This window comes from Centroberyx gerrardi, chromosome 10 (genome assembly GCF_048128805.1).
Source record: "Centroberyx gerrardi isolate f3 chromosome 10, fCenGer3.hap1.cur.20231027, whole genome shotgun sequence".
Lineage (NCBI taxonomy): Eukaryota > Metazoa > Chordata > Actinopteri > Beryciformes > Berycidae > Centroberyx > Centroberyx gerrardi.
Window position 1 is genome coordinate 20,674,935 of NC_136006.1, and position 20,580 is coordinate 20,695,514.

A 20,580-nucleotide genomic window follows, 5' to 3' on the forward strand; every position below is an offset into this window, starting at 1 on the left:
TTATCCATCATTTATCAACTTATTGACATGTTCACTTTTATGAGCAGTTATGACTAAAGTGGGAAGAAACTTGTTAAACTGTATACAAGTTCACTTTATGTGACGGATCACGCCCCTTGAATGGTCCCTGTTCTCAGCAGGACGTGTATCTGTCATCGATTTAATATGTCTTAATTCAAAGACACATTTGGAATCGATTTGTGATAGCTGGTCTGAAATAACAAATCACTACATCACATATAGATGTGCAAACTTTTGGTAACTTTGACAAAAAATATCAAAACAAAAAACAGGGTTTTCCTTAAAAATGTGTATCTTAAAATATTCAATCCACACCAACTTTTGTTTTTCATCATTGAACACTTAAATCAAAGTAAGCGCATGTTCTACATTTGATTTTCATCATATTTCAGTAGGAAGGATTTACAACATGTTATGGGCCTATTGCATGGACTGTTGATTTATTAACTTGATAATCAACAATTGAACTGTATGAATAGGGGATTCACCCCGAAATCTAGATAAAATTGTTAAATTGGAGCTTTTCCTCTTGAAAGAATGAATCTGTCAATTTACAATTAGACATGGCTGTTTAGGTGGTCAGTGCATACACTAGTGTTGAGACAGTTATGTCGGGCCTGCTCGTCTCTCACATTAATACAAGCTTGTCACATTTCATATCATTTCACGTGCACATTAGAATTAAACTCTCTATATTGTGTAATATATTTATCATTTAAAATGTGAAATACATTCATGATTGCCGGTCACGTTTTCCGAAACTGAGCACTGGGTCACATGTGTACTGTTGTCTTAAATAAATAAAGAAAGCACTGCTCCAATGAAATGTCTTTCCTTGAGAGCTTCTGGTAACCCATAAATCACAGAATAGCAGTGGGTACATTGTTTATGATTTGTTTAGGGGCCACTACTGCATACACATTAAGCTAAACACCAAATAAAAAGGATCATAATCCATGCATTGCCAACACTGCAAATTAATAGCAGGACGTATAATTAAAATATATTCGGATTACTATCCCATTCATTTAGACATGGCAATTTGTATAAATGTTATGTACTGCAAATATTATATAGCCTATGTCAAATTACAGTTTTTGGTGACATTGATTTTTTTAATTATCTAATTCTCCATATTTATCTAATGAAATTGAATAGGTTTTTTAAATAGACTGTGCATAACATAAAACGCACTTTAACTAATTATCTAAAATTAAGGGGAAAACTCCAGAGCGAACTTTCATCAAGGAATGGGTTAATTTCCCTTGACTTATAGCTTTCAAATTCCCCAAAGCTGTCGATGCCTCAGACAGAGGAAGGGGGACGTCTTAAACGTTTTTTTTTTCTTTCTTTTAAAACAAAGACGCTTTGTCATAAAAAGGGTTATTTTACCAAAAGGAGTCAAGAGGGCAACATATGTGGTCTTAACGGGTCATAGGTCAAACATCCATGAAACACAAGGTCACGGAAACCACACAAGTAACCTTCCAACGCGTCAACATATTGATATTGTCAAATAATAGAGAAGTGAAATACGCCCTTGGCCTGTACCATAACACACAGGCAGCGCGCCGTTATGGGATGTGCTGACTTTATTTATAAGCCTCGCTGTATATCCACAATGTAATGACTCGGCTACTACGTTTTGGCAACTCTAAAATAGTCATATGTTAGATGACATCCCGGATAATATTTCATGTGATTTATTCTTTTACATCTGCGGGCCATATCTCACCCTGTATTCCTGCTCCTAAAACCTGTTGAAATACTGGTCTTTGGGGGATTTTTCAATAGGCAAGACCCCTTTCTTCTAGAAGCAGAAGGGAAACCCGCAGCCATGCGCCTCTGGCCGATTGAGTTTTCTTTCTTTTTAATTTTCTTTCTCTTTCTTCCTATCTAGGGAAGGTTTTTGTGGTTTTCCAGAGAAATAAAGAACTTCTTATAGAGGTCGGCAGACGTGACTTTGAACTTGGATCAGCTCCTGCGTTTCCTGTGGCGCGGGTTGAAATAGACTTGGAAGAATAGCACACAACGCTCAGGCTGCCCCACTTTGAGCTAAGAGACACACAATTTCAAAAGTTTTTATACGTTCACCTCGCCTTCCCCATTATTTGTCGCTTAGAGCATCGGAGAGCCGAGAGAGACAAGAGAAAGTTTGTTGTGTGTTGGAACGGGAGCACTTGTGGGACTTTAATTTGATGAAAGTGTAAGTAAACTTCCTTTCACTTAACGCGACTATTTGAATGAGCAGCTGTCGTGTAGGCCTATATACCTCAATTTAAACGGAGATTCAGTGTGTGTGTGTGTGTGCTTTGGATGGAAAGGTGCCAGTAAATGAACCAAAAACTTGCTTTGAAATATTGACTTCCCTCTTTCAGTTCTGTATGGCTGTGTCTGTAATATATGGGAACCACAGAGGAAGCCCCATACAGAAAATGAGAAGGCTAACAGTGCCAAATAGTGGTTGTATGGCTTAGGGGAATCACTTGTGGTACAACAAGGGGTTTTAAAGAACCATCTTCACAGGATGCTATAGCACCATTTCAAAACCAGGCAAATCATTATTAACTGAAAAAATCCAAGTTTTATTTAAGCATTATTATGGTGGAAACTCAGCACTGTGAGTTCAAGAAAGATTCGACCTGCAGGTCACCAATGGTTAACTTGGCTCCAAGGGCAGATGGCTAGACCAGTTCACCACCATAGCATGTAACTTAATTGGTGTGGTGGATTTGAGAACCACTGAAGCAGCATAGCAAATTCAAGCAGAACCAGTAATAGCATATGGAACCATTAAAGAACCAAGAGGAGCCACTGGCAGATCTAAGTGAGACCACTAAAGTACCACTAAAAGGCCCAGTTGTGGTTCTGCAACCACTGGTAAACCACCGGGCCGCTGAAAAACCACTATGTGGAACCACAGATGGTTTTTCAGCTGGGGAGAATTTTTTAGTGGTTCAAGATTTTCATCAAATTTTAATTATTCTATAGGCTATATCATCATTTTACCCACAAAGAGCCCTGGGAGAACCATCTTTCTTATAGGGGGGGGGGGGGGGTAGATAATTGAAGTCATATTTCAGCATCTTAGATGTATATTTTGCTTTGGAAATGATGTTTTCTTTTTAGAGGAATCTTTATTTTGCTTGGGAAAAGGAGGCGTGTTAGCTCTAATGCAATGAATCAAAGTGTAAAAAGTCCTGTTTTTGTGTATTACATTCATAACATGCTCAATGCAGGCTACCCTGCCATATAGAAACTTGTACTTATAGAAATTCAACATTTCCAGTTGTGTTTGGGATGTCCATTAATTAATTTATTACTCAAGGATATGACGTTGATAGAACCTAAGATGCCTGGAAATTATTTTAACTCTTTTACCTTCTATCACAATCCTTGCATGCAGTGTTGAACGTGTGGCGTGCATGGGTAGTGTCATTTTAGGTGACGTTCTGGGTAAATGTGGCAACAATATTGCATACGTTATAGATGTTTATTTAGATTTACATAATTACGTATGTTCATTTTTTTAAAGCGCAAAAATGTAATATACACAGAGCTGCTGCATTATGTTTAAGTTATGCAAACAACCAATAATCAATTTCCTAACCCACCACACTCTGTATAACTTGGGTAGTGTTTTCTTATTTTTTTTCTGCTGTAGACATTTGCCTTTCTCTCCAATCTATTGTTGTCGGCTCCCTTCAAATGTCGACACCCATCGTATTTGCATTGTTTATACATACCATAACTCATCACCTACGGAATGAAAAAAAAAAAAAAACACAGACACACAGACACACAGACACACAGACACACACACACACACACACACACACACACACACACAATGTTTTCTCATCTCTCTCACTCTCTTCCTTTCGCCCGTATACCCCCCAAAATCTTCTCCTAAAAAGTAGGCGGTAATTATTAGTGGAAAATGGCGTTGCGCTATTAAGTCGCCAAAGCGGTACCTGCTATTGGAGGGGCACCTGGGATTGATGAGGCGCAGTGGCCAATGAGACTGCGAGGAATGAATGAACGGGCTCCAGTTAAAGGGGGCGGAAGAGGAGGTAGAGCCAGTCCACGGAGAAACAGGGACCCTCCGCGATAAACACAGGCAAGCCAGAGAAATAAACACATATCCAGTCGGAACAACAATTTCTGAGATGCTCCAGCGACCCTCTCTCTGTACACGCGAAGGACACCTAGTAAGATAATTATTCAATTCTTCGAATGTATTTAAAAACAACCAGCTGTCACAGTTTCAAGAGGAAAAGGGCACAAGGAAACTCTTCACTTCGTTACATTGGGATTTTTGACTCATAAGTTAACTACAAGTGAATCCAGTCGCCGATAAGCCAAGCTGTTTTTTTTCCTCATGAGCGGATCAGCGTTTTGAATCACGCCTGATATGGTGTTTCCAAGGTTGGAAGTTGAATCGTTGCGTACCAGCATTAACATTTGAATTTTTTTCCCTTCACTTTGTCGCTGTAGCTATAAATCCCGCACTGATTCGAACAAAAATCCGCTCTCTGAAATAATGTTATTGGATGCTGGTCACCAGTTTCCCGGACTGGGAGTGGGCTCATTTGCCAGGCATCACTCAGCGAGCGAGATGCAGGAGAGAGACTTGAGTTTGGCACAAAATAGCTTTGTAGACTCCGCACACATGGGTGCGTTTAAGCTGAACCATGATCTTTCTCCGGGACAGAGCTCTGCCTTCACCACCCAGGCGCCGGGCTACCCCGCTGCGGCTTTGGGGGCTCACGCCGCCCATGTCACCTCGTATGCAAGCTCTCCTTTCAACTCCACCAGGGACTTTCTCTTTCGTAGTCGTGGCTTCGGAGAATCCTCTCCGGCGAGCAGCCAGCATACTATTTTTGGCCCCACGGCGGGATCCCTCCATCACTCCCACACAGACAGTCAAGGCCACATTCTGTTCCCCGGGATCCACGATCAGCATGGGTCCCACGGATCCCCGAACGTGCTGAACGGGCAAATGAGGCTTGGACTACCGGGAGAAGTTTTCGGACGCTCCGACCAGTACCACCAGGTCTCCAGCCCGAGGACCGACCCGTACTCGGCGGCGCAGCTCCACAACCAGTACGGCTCGATGAATATGAACATGGGGATGAACATGGCAGCCCACCACCACCCCGGTGCCTTTTTCCGCTACATGAGGCAGCAGTGCATCAAGCAGGAGCTCATCTGCAAATGGATCGACCCCGAGCAGCTCAGCAACCCCAAGAAGTGTTGCAACAAAACTTTTAGCACCATGCACGAGTTGGTCACGCACGTCTCGGTGGAGCATGTCGGGGGACCGGAGCAGAGTAACCACGTCTGCTTCTGGGAGGAGTGCACCCGGGAGAGCAAACCGTTCAAGGCGAAATACAAACTGGTGAACCACATTCGGGTGCACACCGGGGAGAAACCCTTTCCATGCCCTTTCCCCGGCTGTGGAAAGGTCTTCGCAAGGTCGGAAAACTTGAAGATACACAAGCGAACACATACAGGTAATTATTATACCGTCGTAGAGGCTTTTATGTATTTTACTTCCATTGCAAAGATGCACACGTTTTTGTGTTATTGTTATAAATGTTCACGAGTGTAGCCTTGCATGTGCATTATTTTTTTCCCGCTGAGTTCGAAATATAGCCATGCTCTATCACCACAAACTCAAATTGAATCTAATTATCTGTGGCTATTTTTAGGCAGCTAAAGTAGATATTCGCTCATACAGTCAAAGTAGGTTTAGGACTACATCCAGGAACAAAAAAAACAAAAAGACCTTGGAGTAGCAGAATAATTTATTTCTCCACTATAGGGCCAGACCAGAAACATTTTACCAATTCTCCGAATGTGTAACGCTTTACAAACGTGTACAAAACTGTGTAACCGGGTCTGTCGATGTTTTATGGTTTGTGGTAAACTTTAAAAAAAAGAAATGGGTCAAAGGCGACAGTCGGAGCGCATTGCGTGCACCGTGTAGCGCAGCTCTGGTCGTAGTAAATCTCATCAATTGGTTTAATGTTTACGCGACACTGCGCTTTTACAATTCACGTCTCCCCCGTTTTTCCACATCGATTTTTATCACTTTATCCATCGAGAAATTCTCCATATTTATTTGTTTTATCGATTTGTAATTTAACTGTAGGTTGGGAGTTGTATGCCATCGTATAGGTTTAGCTGAGCACAACAACGCTGCAGTTTATGCATGAGGAATGCCTTTTGTTTTCTTATGCGTTCCTTTGATAGGAGCCAAGGTGCTAGACAGGGCCATTACCAGCCTTTCACATTTGGACTTATTTTCTTGGGGAATTCGTTGTGGTACGGTGCCATGGAATTGGTCAGGTGCTAATTAGATTTTTATTGTTTCCTAGCAAATGGTGCGCCTTCTGTAGGCCTACTGAGGGCGGCCTTGTTCCTCTCTTCCACCCCCCAAAACACTATGCGCATTATTTAGGCTAAATAAGACGGCACAACTTCTTATTTACAGATAAGATAAGCTTTAAATGTTTAATTTGAGGATTGGCGACATATTACGAGGCTTCTTCACATAATTAATGCCGTAATTTAAACAGCCCATCCATGTCACTGTAACACCCAAACACTCAACTTTGCACATTTGAAATTCACTCACCAAATGGCCTGTAAGCTGCAGCTCCGTGACGTTGGGCTACTCAGGCCGAGGCCTTTCTGAATAACAATATCTAACGTGTGGTTTGTGATTGTCTCTTGGTTTTCTGCAGGGGAGAAACCGTTCCAGTGTGAGTTTGAGGGCTGCGACAGACGGTTTGCAAACAGCAGCGACCGAAAGAAACACATGCACGTTCACACGTCGGACAAGCCTTATCTTTGCAAAATGTGTGACAAGTCTTACACACATCCCAGCTCTCTGCGCAAACACATGAAGGTAAATACCCCATCTGTGTCTCTTTCTCTCTCTCTCTCTCTGTGTGTGTGTGTGTGTGTGTGTGTGTGTGTGTGTGTGACTGAGTGAATACTTCTTATGAGTGACCCCTACACTATTAGGCCTAGATATATACAATGTTTACATAGATTAGAAACACATATATGATTATGATAGTGATAGTGTTTGGGGTTTTGATTTAGCTCTTCACATTATCCATCTTGTTAATCAAATTCACAGTCTCCTGTAAATACTATGTGCATTTTTTCAGGCCTATATCTCCTTAGAAATACTTACATTTGTGTTTATGTTTTTTTACAGGTCCATGAAGCCTCCCCGCCAGCATCGGACTCATCACCAGCGGCCAGCTCTGGTTATGAATCCTCCACACCTCCAGGCCTGGTGTCTCCCACCACCGAGACCCAAAGCAACAACAACCTGTCTCCAGCCTCAGCTGTGCACAACACCACCAGCCACAGTGGCCTATCCTCCAATTTCAGTGAATGGTATGTTTAGGACTAAACTGAAATGAACCAACACACACTCATTTCACAGCACTGGACCATCCAACACAGGAGATTGGGACACATGTGCACACAAGAGGCACTCACAAACATTTTTTTTGGAAAGCATTTGAATTCACCAGGGAAGATGACAATTACCAACAGAGGAAAATATGTATTATAGTCGAGGTGTATTCCATATTGTAAATAATTACTAAATGCCCTCTTTCCCATTGGTTGTGATAGAGTTTGTCAGTCTTTGGTGTATAGATGTTCCTTCAATGGTAGCTATTTCTCTAACTGGACTTTTAGTGCACATACTACGATAAAATTGTACTATAATGTTGAATATTGTGATCCTAAGGCAAATTGATTGTACTATACTAAACATCTATAAACTGGAAAGAGTGCCAAAGTTAACATTTAACTCAAACAGACCACAATATTTTGCTTGTGAATGTATATTTTAGTTTGCTGGGCTTAACTTGTGATGTTTTGTGCTTTGCAAGTTTGAATTGTGAAATACTATCTGGAAGATTGTGAGGAAAATAAACGTTGTGCCGTTCGATTTTCTGTAACTACACCCTTCCTTTTGTAAATATCAACTGCCATATTTATCCATTTGTAATTAAATTATGGTATTTACTTGCTACAGATGAAACAATATTTATAAAGAATGTTTCTTTACTATAAATATGTACAATTACGAGCTAAACATGGGCAGTTGTTTTGTTATGTGTTTTTGTTCAAAGTTTTAAGAGGTGTTTTCTTCCTTATTGTGATAAGAATTTTACTGCATACAAATATAATAAAAGGTGTTGCAAGTGCTAAATATTTTCTTTGCTTTTTCCATACATTCCATTCTGTTGGTTGCGTGTGCAGTTTATCCTAGGTTATGGTTTTTAGGTATTTTGGCATTGGTCATGCGTTAGGCTTACTTAGGAACTGTGGCATGTTAAAGTTTATTAGGTCTCAGGCATTTTAACTAGTTCACTAACTCTTGATTTTTATTCTACATGTTCTCAATTCTTGTCTTCAAAGGAAATTATGGTGTTTTACCTCAAGCTTTGCAAAGCATGCTATCAGGCCCTAAACAGTGTGGCTGTTGGTGCTAAATTCTGTTCATGATAGAAAAAAAAAAAAAAAGAAGTTTGGGAATTTTAGTGTGGACTATCACTTGTAGTTGGCTATTACAAAGCTGTTTTATATAAGAGAGGCTACCTGAGAAGGACTTCAGTTTTGAATGAATTAAAAACATAAAGTAAATTGTAATAAAGAAAACCAAAGCAAACCAAGCATTTGTTATATTGCCTTCTCAGCATAGGCTACTCAGTGCTGCTGCACGCCATGCATGCCTGTCTGCTGATGGGTAACAGAGCAAATACTTTTTATTTTTCATATATCATAGCTTATCATTGTTTATTATCTTAGTCTTTTACTCTCCTAGTTCATTTGGAAACAGCTCCAGCCCCCCCACCCCACCCCCAGCCCGGTCACTTCACAGCAGAGGAGTTGCTGCAGAAACAGCCGTGAACTTGAACTTGACTCGGCTTGGTCCTGCAAGCGCTCCTTCCTGCTCTAGTTAGAACCTATTATGGAAGGCGGCCATGCCCATATGCGTGTGTTATTAAGTTAGACAATTGTTTTTAGAAATGCTTCAGACCTTTTTTCCCTCAATTTGACGTAGTTTTACAGTGTAATGGGGTAGAAACAACAAGAGAGAATGACATGAGATTGCTGTAAGCGACCCTCTGTTGCTCATTTGTGCAAATGTGGGAACTTTGGAGGCTCAATGCCTTACAGTCCGAATAGACAGAAAGCATATATTGTTAAATAGTTGGGGGAAAGTTGGGTTTTAAACCAGTTGGGTATATTGTTGTTTTGCGAGTCACTGGCTTCTGCTACAAGCTGTTGTGTTCATTTCCACTGTCTGTTTAGGCTGCGGCTATCCGGTGTGTTGCTATAGGAAAAGCATGAGTGTTTGCACTGCACAGTTGTCGACGGTGTGTTTTAGCCGTAGACTAATTCTGGAGAACAGCCTTAATGTACTGGAGTGCCAAGTTATCCGCTGCAGGCAAGCTGCTGGCTGTAGCAGTGGCACTTGTCTGTCTTACGGAGCTGCTAGACTTGAATGGGCAACGACGGCTATTATTATTCAACCAGCAGTTCTTATTACTTGGCCCAGAGCAGTGATGTAGTAAATAAAAAGGCGGGTTAACTATGACCTCCAGCCAGGCGATGATCACCACCAGGCAACAACAACCAATATAAACAAAAAATCAATTATATTTAAAGGGAATAAAATACAATTTATGCGTTTTTCTTCGTTAAATGACCCTATCCTCGTATGACTTGATAACACTTATAGTGTATGCTCTGGCTTTACCTCATGAATATTTATATCAGCCAGAAGAGTAGATCAACTCCTTTGCGGCAAAATAAAAAAGGTGCGTAATCTGAGTTGAGGTGGGTTTACCTCCGCTACATCCCTGTCCCGGAGGCCTATTTGAGCAAAAAAATATGGAAGTATCATGTCGCATATGTACTTCATATATGAAATCAGCTCCTAATGGCCCCTTCGTGGGCAGGCTCGGTGCGGTGACCTCTCCGGCGGAGGAAGGTGTGACCTGTGGGGAGTGGGAAAGGTCAGCCCCACGCGGCGCGTCGATGCCGGTTCCTCCTTGGCACATGCTGTTCTGATATTGATCCGCGGAGAAGGAAGCGCTTCATAAGGCATAGGCTGTTCTGCGAGGAGAACAGTAACCTAACCTGGCTGCCTCACCGGGCCTACGCGGTGATACGAGTGAGAAGTCAGATTGGGACTCAGGCCAAAGTTGGTGCTGATGCAGTTCGGGGTGAACGTGTTTGAGGTCATGTGATAAATACCTGGTGTTAGCTTCACCACGCGAGGTGCAGGTGCAACTGGTTTGCATTTGAGAAGTAAAAAGAAAAAAAAAAAAGTCATTGCGATTATTAGAATGGCCTTAAGGGATGTAGAGGAGGAAGCCTATCCACCTCTGCATTTTCGGATTATGGTTTAGGCGCGTTTTTAGGCTGACATAGCTACATTTTCTGACATAAAATCAAAATATACACCGAATACAGAAAATATTAGGGACATCTTCCTGATATTGAGTTGCAGTTGCTTTTGCACAATCCACACCTCAATTGTCTCAAAGCTTAAAAATCCTCTGCTTCTCTTTATCTACATCTCCTTTGTGATTGGTAGAGATTTAATAGGGAAAATCAATAAGGCATAATGGGCTTCACCTGGAATCACCTCATCAGTGCACTTCATGAAAAGACTAGGTGTCCGTAATATTTTGTCCATTCAGTGTACACAAGTGGTATCAAATTAGGCTGAGGGCCTTTTATGGGGAAGGCAAGTTTGCTTGCCTTACACTGATCACCGACTGGAGGTTTCAGTTTACCCAAATTTATATTTACTGCTACGTCACAGAATATGGGTGTTATGACCCCACCCCTCACACAAGTAAACAAACATGAGTGTGTGAGTGTGAGTGTGAGTGTGCGCCTCATAGCAGGTGTGTGAGTGGAAGTAGGGGGTCTTGTATCATGATTGAGCGCTCACTTTCTAATCTGCGTCATACACTGTCATTGCTCCGCATTGCTCTGTAACAACTATGAGGCCTGTCACTCATTTCAATGGAATTTGATCAGTTATATTGATTCAAACTATTAGTATTAGTGATGAGCGCCGCATCGTTTTGCTTGTGTTTTCATAATGATGGTTTAAGTTGCAGCTTTCACTATAAGGATGCACACGCGCGAATAGACTCTCTCTCTCTCTCTCTCTCTCTCTCTCTCTCTCTCTCTCTCTCTCTCTCTCTCACACACACACACACACACACACACACACACACACACACACACACACACACACACACACACACACCTCTGTTTTTGTCTCCCTCTCGCTTACACTCACTCACTACACTTCTCTCCTCTTTCTAACACAGACACACAGACACACACACACACACACACACACACACACACACACACACACACACATCCACTCATGAACATGATTTCTGCTTTTTATAGATATTGTAAAATATATTGTAAAATGCTCTCTAAAATTTGAATTTGATTGTTTTGATTGAATTTTTTTTGCATAAATGCTAGTCATGTAAATGTATAGTTGAAGGAATATTAAAACGAAAACACAAGCTACAGTTATTTGAGTGTGGTCACACAGTAGCTACACACAGTATATTAAAATAGATGAATACTGTCAGCCATTCATATTTCACCATAAATAGTAATGGGGCTATTCATATTTGTTTGTTATACATATATTTTTATTTTCTGAACTGTGGATTAATAGTTGCAACCTGTCATAAAAGGCGCATTGATGTAGGCCTAACCTCTGCAGTGTTTATGTCTATATTTTATAGGTGCCCTATTGTTTTTTTAATGACCCATTGCTTCAATAACCAAGACCAAGAGAGTTGTGAAGTCAGAGTAGTGGGTTGTGGAGTAAGTTCTATTAAACAATGTAACTTAGCAATATTACAATGAAAAAAAGAAGAAGAAAGAAAATAGAAAACAAATCCATATAGGCCCTGTTGGTCATCAGAACGAGGATTCACCTTGATTCTTTTTCTCATTTAATTTTAATTAACACGGAAGCTCAAAGGCCCAAGTTCGTGCCATTTTAGCCCTAAACTATCAACATTCTTATGGTGTAAATTCTAAAAAAAAAAAAAAAAAAAAGAAATGCAAAAGTTACATGAAATTTATTCTGCATGTGTGTTGCCCTAATTGAATTAATAAACCTAATTAAATATGAAAGAGACATGTTAACGGTTCAAGTTACACTGAGGAAGTATGATATGATCGACTTACTTTTGACTGGAAGGCCTATTTGTTTTGTGTTTTTTGTGTCTGATTTATGAGAAAACCTGCTGTGGGTTACATTGCAGTTACAGTTCAGTAAAAGTTGTGAGTGTTTTTTTTTTGTTGTTTTTTTAGTCGATGTTATAGGCCTAGTTTTGTTTAATTTCGTGTCTTTTACACCAAAATCGTCTCTGAAACTAGTATTTCCAAATTAGGCCTCGGAATACTGTAACTAAAAGAGACACTAATAAGTGTTTTCAGCAACCATGTGTTGAAAGACAATTTTTCATAAAACAAACGTCGTAACCTCAAATTGATGTGAACTGATATAATGAATTTAATGTCCGTTCACATGGCTCTGTGTTATTTATAGTCCCACAAGTGTTACTTCAGACAGTGGGCCTTCTGCCCATATTACTAGTCTTTTAATATGCATAATAATTTGCAAATAACAATTTGCCATATATCTTTTCAATAATGGTCAAAAATATAGATTTGAAGATGAAAAAAGTGGTTATAAAATTGTATAATCCAGCCTAATTATTGCCTACATACCCTGCATAAACCTCAACGAATTTTATAATTTTATGGCCTGATATTTATATGAAAAATAGTATTTGAACGCAATGATTTTGTCACGTGTTTAGGTGAATAAGGTGTTATAAGCGAATGCGTGCTTAAAAGGAATACATATCGACGTTTTACGCAAAGTTGTTCAAATATTAAACCTCAAGTGCAAAGGAATTCATGTAAAGAGCTTCCGACTGATTGAAGTTGAAATACAACCAGCAAAAAACTGTAAAAAGACATGGTTGGGACGATGGGTCTTTTGCGTCATTTTCCAAATAAATATGCACAGTACTGATATTTGCATATTTGCATAGATACTACCTAAATGCATATTTTGAGACAATGGAGAGAAGTTTTGTGCAGATCACCTTATTCCAAAAAAAAAAAAAAAAAAATTAAATACATAAATACAAGACAACTGCCAGTGTCTCATCTTTTTCTTTCTTTCTTTCTTTCTTTCTTTCTTTCTTTCTTTCTTTCTTTCCTTAACTTTTCTTGTCTTTTCTCTTCTCTTCTTTTCTCCCTTCATCTCTCTGTCTCTGTGTCTCTCTCTATCTCTCTGTGACATGGCCTATGCTGTGTTTGTATGGAAGTCTATGTACAGTCTGCCTTCCTGTGTAACGCAGCCCCCACGGCCTTTCATGTGAGTTCAGCGGCCGCCTTTTCTCACACAGATGAATGTGTTTCTGTGAAAGAGCCGGAATGGCTGTCACTTCTCCTGGCACGGAGGAGAAACAAACAAAACCCCCTACTCCTGCAAGGAAACTGGCGCAGGCACCTCCCATCGGACACAAACACTACAGAGTCAGGAGCACAAATAGCCTCAAAAGCTAAACACTCTCCCTTTCATGCAGAAAGCTTGGCATGCCTGGTCCTCTTGTGCAGACAGAGAAATACAAAGTGGAGAGGTGCAGAGTAAATGGCATACTCGAGCTTGACTGAGGTGGGGTTATTGTTGTGGTTTCTCCCCCAAAAAATGGCAAAAGAATTCAACTAATCCCTCCCAAACTCAGCATTCTCCCCCGCTGTTGCTTTTGCAGCGAGGTTCTCGTTATGGCTCCTATACAACACCTTGCCAATTCTGCTTATTTGCCACAATGGGGAATGTGCTGTTAATATGAGGCGTTTTCAGGCGATTCTTTTCTGCCACAGCCAAAGCTCTTCAGGACAGGAGCAGGTGTACCATCGAAGACCAATCATCTGCGAGCAGAGCACAAAACCAACAGGCATGGAGTGGCTAATGTGCGATGATGGCTTTGCTGTTTTGATATGTGTTTGGCTTATACATATATATATATTCACATATCTGGGGCATGTGGCAAGTTGTTGTGAGAGTGCAGAACAGCAGATGTTGGATTTTACACATAAATGCTTGACATGGTCAGAGATAATTGTAAGAGTATTGAAAAAAAAGGTAGAAGAAGAAGAAAGAAATCAAACTGTCATGGCACTAACAGAACCCCCCAACACTCCAACACGCGCACACACACACACACACACACACACACACACACACACACACACACACACACACACACACCTCCGCCAACCATTCCAAACACACTCGGCCGAGGAAATTTTCAATTTCCCAACACCTGTAAACACGCTGTTTTACCTCAGCTCCTTTGATCTTCAAACAGACCAGTGCTTTGCCCTGAGGGACAGTGTGTGGAGAGGTGACTGGATGGTGTGTGTGTTCTGTGTTTTATATGTACGCTGGCGAGTAATGGAACATACCTCGTGGCCATTTTGCATCTGACTTTTTTTCACTGCATGCTGGAAAATTCCCTCGTGCGTTGTTGTCGTCAAGACCACCTCAGTTGAAACCGAGACAACAAGACCAAGATCAGGCCTAGGGTCAAGAGTCAAGTTCAAGACCAAGTGGGTCAAGGCCAGATCAAGATCAGCCTGGGGAGGTTTACTGTGCAAAACATTAAAAATGGCTATAGTACCAAGGGATATTTTTGTTTTTATTCCTCTAAATGTATTGTGTAGCCAGGACCAGTCAAAACAGCACAAAAACACCAACTGGGTCAGAAAAAAATGTTTGGTTTAATGAGCATCATGCAAAGTTGATTTGTCAAGGGAGAAAAAAAATGAAACCAATGTATTACAGCAAGACAAGACCAAAACAAATTAGGTGTGAGAGACTGAGAGCATGAGTGCTTGATTTTGAGACCAAATTGGCTGGTTCCATCTTGTGTGAAAATGTGAACATGATGAACAGCCCAACTTGATTGTCTGTGAAATGTTCATGAATATCTTTATTGAAAAGATGGCTTTGAATCAAGGAATAAAGCAAATGAAAGCCCACTGAATAAGCAAACATGTGATTATCGTTATGTATGTATCAGAGCATCGTGAGCAGCATTTGATTTGTTTTGTCTGACAGAAACACGGATTAGAGTGACAAGAAACTAGAAGGTTACTAGTAACACTTTGTTAAGATGTGAAAACCTAAGCTGTAATCTTAACAAACGTCGAATTTCAATCATCTGCGAGTCACCGCTCCTGGTTGATCTCTCCGTCTGAACATTCAGCGAGACACTTGAAAAGTTTCTCAAGGACTGTTTTTCAGAAAAACAATTCATGCAAGTGAACCCGGGTGTGAGCGCCGTGTTCATCCCCCCCTGCTGTCACTCACATTCAATTCAGGAGTGATCAGAAAACACAACTCACTGCTCATATTCAAATAGATTTATATGACTTGACACAGGAATGAGTGGAATATGCCCCCTACTACCCCCCCTGCACACACACACACACACATACACACACACACCAATAGCCTCCCAACCATCTGTCGCCTGCTAAGTTCTTTTTTTTTTCTGTCTTTCCAGAATCTGTTCATTGATTTGTTCAAATCTTACAGACAACCCCTTGACATCGGCTTAATCTAAAGGAAGACAGGAGGAAGAGTTTTCAGCAAAGTAGCTTCCTTCACTTTGAGGATTTAATTTATGATTTGCGGTGACATGACTGTGTTGAATGTTTAATGTCTTAAAACACATCGGTGGTAAAAGGCTGTCTGACTTCCACAGGTTCTTCTAATAAGACAGAAATGAAAGAGGACAGGGATCAAACCAGTTGCAGTCCCCATGATGCAGACTCATATTCAGTAAGTCATTATCACTCTGATCTCAACAGCATTTTCATTGTCTGCTTCTCTCCAGAGGGTTCCATTCACCAGAGGAGACAAACAAATAACACATTGGTGTAGGCTTTGTCACATGCAAATCAGTGCTGCTCAACTTTTGTAGCATTTCCATCAAACCCAGCATTCGCTTGTTGGTCAGAAATAATTATCTGGGCTGTTATTTGTATTTCTGGAAAAGTTCCTAAATAATTTTTGATTGGAAGCCTGTTCAGAAGTCAGGTAATTTCCTCCAGGTTTATCAGTGCTAGCCTCTCTCTGCGGGGTGCCTCGCAGATTGCGCCCCATGGACATTGTCAGTTCCCTCGGAAGAGGCTCTGGCTGCTTGTCGGTTCTTGAGTTAGTGGGCTGGAAGGAGCTAATTTGATTGACTTTCAGCTTCAAGTTTTTTTCCCCTGGAACCTCGCAGTCCCCTGACAGTAAAAGACCTTTCTGGTCAGTGAGCGTATTGACAGGCAGTCAGTTAGCACCTGACATGTCAATGTCCAGTCCAACAGACCTGTTAAAGCCAGGGATATGAAAGCTGCCCAGACAAGTGATCCTGGCTAGATTCAATGGGTACTTTTTGCATTTGACTGGTATTTTGTTCATTGATGCAATCATTTCATTTGCTAGTAATCTAATAGATTATAGAGTGTTAGTTCCATTGTTTAATACTCCTTGAAATAGAACTCAGGTACATGGAAAAAATGGGGAACTCTGGTGTTGGTTTATGTTTTTTATGTTCCTTTTGTTATTAGTTTATGTTCTGTTATGTTCCTTTAATTTAAGAGGCATTTATTACCAATTTGAGACAGTCTAAGGCATAACACAATATTGAAGTGCAGCAGGTTTACATTACACATTAGGGACCTCCATAAGTGCCGCTTCTTCTATACAAGTTCTGGTTGTGTATTCTTATGCAGCTTTGTCGCTTTTCCTCAGCCCACCTCCAATTTAATCCCAACCATTTGGTCTTGAAATCTAAAGCCAACCCCTATCAACCAATCTCTTCTGGGTCCCAAAGAAAACAAAGGATTGTGTTGACAAAAGTTGTCAACTTCTAAAGCTTCATTAGGCAAGCATTTGAAGATGTAGAGGTGATATTTGCAAGCATTCTTGTTTATTTAGTTGTCAGGTATTGCTGTGATAAGTGTTAATAAAGGTAACAGCAATAGCGCTCTAATAAGTTACAATGAATAAATTTACAGCGCATGCATCATTGCTTTGTTTTATGTGATTAACACACACAACAGTTTAGTGTTTCTGGGAATATCACACATAATAAGGTCCTTTGGAAACACAGCATTATTTTCCTAACTGATTCATCATCATTCTTAGTGAAAGGTCATCAACTAGCACTGGACAATAACTGAATGGTGTCATCCTGATGAATGATAGTGTGTGTGTGGGTGTGTGTGTGTGCTTGTGTGTGCATGTGTAGAGTGTGCCTGTGTGACTGTGTGTGCAAGTGTGCATGCGTGCGCCCAAGCACACCAGCTTGTGTACGTACGAGTGTTTGAGCATCAGTGTAAAACGTGTCAGGGTGAACATGTGTACTAAATCTATCACACATTTGTCAGCGTGCTTTCACTCTTCTTAATGTCAGGTTCATGCATATATTTTTGAAGGATCCATATTTGTCTTGCAGAACATGAATATAAACATGACTCCAAAATGCCTCGCGCGCTGCTCCTTCAGCGCTCCACTGCAGACTGACATCCCCTCCTGTCTCCTGTTTGTCTCCGCTCACCTGCAAAGGAGGCGTTGATGGGTGTGCGGCGCCCCGTTTCAGGGGTGTCGGCTAAGTTTACTTCCCACCTCGAGTCTCTCGGGCCGGGGGAGCTGAGGCTGCGCCTGCCCCTCTGGAACCCCCCCCTCCTGGTCCAGGAGTGCCGTGCGGGAGCCCCCATCCCACCAACACTTGACAAATAAATCAGACACACTGTTGACAGCCGCTTACAGTGAAGCAGGAGGATGGGGAATTGCATAAAAAGAGTGGTATTCATGACAGATATTTTCATGGCTGGCGGGGAAAAAAATGACTTGGAGGAGGGGCGTTTTTGAAGGGAAAACAGTTTGCTGTTTAAACACACACTCAGGTTGAATGAGAAATTCCCATAAGTGTTCAATATTTGGAAAGTGTCATTGCTGGTTGTTGATAAAAGAAGATCCTATGCTGCATCAGGGAGCTACGTGGATGACACATTGAGATGCACATCCTTGTTTTTGTTAGACAGACGCTTCACTGAGAATAACAGCCCCTCTCCCCTCCTTGTGCTTTTACGCGACACACACTCGCAGCCTCGCTCGCTTCCTTTGGATCTGCCGTAGTTAATGGAAAGGCTATGGGCAGGGTGGGTGTGAAGCTAAGGGTGGAATTACGAAAGCATTAACACGGTTCCCTTTGGGACTAAGGCCCTAATCATGTGGCTGAGGTGGCAGAGCCCAGGGCAAGAGGAGAATTATAACGATTATGACATGTTAGCACATGTCTGAGGGTGGAGTGGACAGACAGACGATGAGTTCATCAGTGGCCGGATTAGCCGGCTCCCATGCTGATCGGTAACTGCCACCCGGCCCTCGCTATATCCCTACGCTCAATGGCCTCTCATTAACAGTGAAGGGAGAGTAATGGCCTATGTATATATAAGTTTTCCTGGTCTGAATAATTTAGCCATAAAGAGACTGAGTTAGTGATCATAAGTGGTTAGGGAGAGGCGGATGATTGATGTCTGTGTTTGCACATGACAGGTGATTGTACTTCGGTGTCACGTGTTGGATGGTTTTTAATGTAGTTGTGCATGAGCGTGTTATATTGTCCTTTAAAGTCACGTCACAAGCATGCGATGTGAAAAACACCTTTTCCGCCGTCCGATTGTGACTTTGTTATGTGACTTTGTTATTTAAAACATGATGCTAAAAAATAACCTTTGGGAAGGAGGCTTTTCAACGTTGAGCATTTCACTTGTCTTTCAATATGTGTGTGAAAACATTTCATGCTTTCTGACCTTGCGTGACCCTGCAGTGTCAGAGAAAAATGCACTGTAAGCTGGTAGGCATGTCAGGCCACAGTATGGGGTCCTTACTTGTGCTATAATCCCAGCCATGGCCTTTTAACCCTGTGCGGCTCACCATTCTCTCCTCTGCTCTCTTTACTCTCTCCACCTGACAGTGGAACATGGGAAAACAAATGGAGACCTTGAAAACCATAAGGCACCGCTTGTTTGCCCTCTAAGTTGTGCTTTTTACCCAGATAGCCTCATGGCCAGCGTTTGTTTGTAGATCTGTTTGTGTTTGTTTAGAAATGCAATATCTTTGGCAGACGTAGCTTTCTAAATTCACATGCAGCCTGGGGATGATATTGATTTGCTGTTTGGAGAGTCTGTCTCATCGCTGATACGAGGGCTGCAGATTTTATACAGGTGATGTTTTCCCACCTGTCAGAAAGTCTGCTCAAGATGTGAGTCTGCTTGACATTAAAGTATGTCTTTGGATACAGACTTGTCTTTTATAGTCTACCTGACTACTTTGAAAGATACCTAGAGTTTATTTGCAAAATTTCTCCAAACATCGCTATGAACGTTCAGGCTTTATGGGGCTGGGTGCCTTATTGTTTGTTGTGTTTTATTTTCCTATTTAAAGCCTGTCTCAATTCAGCCTTGTTTAGCAAATTACACAACCATCCATCCTTTTACATTAGAGACTATTGTGATAATTGCCTGTAAGATTAAGATCTACATTCATTATTTACTGCCCTTCCTAACCTACAACTACAGCACTTTGTGAACTTGAATTCACTTCTCTCTCTTACCTCCCACCATCCCCCCTACTTTTACTAATAAAGCCACGTTCCCTGCTGATGGAAAATTGTCAGTTTACCTCGAGCTACAGGGGGCCTGGCAATCAGTCCTTAGAAAAGCGGTGCCAGGTTAACCTGCTGTGATAGGGGACTCTAGGGACACTGCCCCACCTCTGCTTGACATGCAGGGGCTCTGCTCACCAATAAGTGACATGCCTGCTGCACAATAGAGTTGTTACCTGGCGCTTCAGCTTAACCTTACAACAACCTTCTGCCTGGACCTGTGAGTGCTCAAAATCATTTCATGATCTTTCACATCCCTGCTCTTTAATTCTGCTGCCGTCAGGAAAAAATTGCAGAGGCTATGGCTTACGTAAAATTGCCTGTTGATAGAACATATCCCTCCAAACCTTTCCATGCTTGACTGAGTAACTCATCAAATTGAATTCCCTTTTTTGTTTGTCACAAGGATGCTAAATTTGTGTCTTTTATTGAAGTCCTATATTGATAAAGGCTTTTCTTTCTACTTCCCTATTTCATGAGAATGCTTGATTGTTTTGATTGTCTTGTTCAGTCTTGTAGTTCCTCCTAGCAAAGCCAACAATAGCACCATACATTAGAAACACAAAGGAAAGCTTTTGAGAATCAATCTCCCCCCATCTCCTGGAAGAACTGTTAATGGGACACTTACAGTATGGGGGTTCACAAGTCTAGGATGGAGATGCGCGCAATAGACTGTTGTATTTTTACACCTCTCCATTGAACTAGGGCCACG

At 41.4% G+C, this 20,580-nt stretch overlaps 1 protein-coding gene across 1 annotated transcript; it reads left to right on the top strand.

Annotated features, from left to right (window-relative positions):
• The first annotated feature begins 4,564 nt into the window (after positions 1–4,564).
• On the top strand, positions 4,565–7,450 carry zic2a (zic family member 2 (odd-paired homolog, Drosophila), a). The gene is made up of 3 exons (XM_071923561.1): positions 4,565–5,537; positions 6,774–6,937; positions 7,256–7,450. The coding sequence occupies exons 1-3, from the start codon at positions 4,565–4,567 to the stop codon at positions 7,448–7,450; spliced, it is 1,332 nt and encodes a 443-aa protein (XP_071779662.1).
• Positions 7,451–20,580: the final 13,130 nt, after the last annotated feature.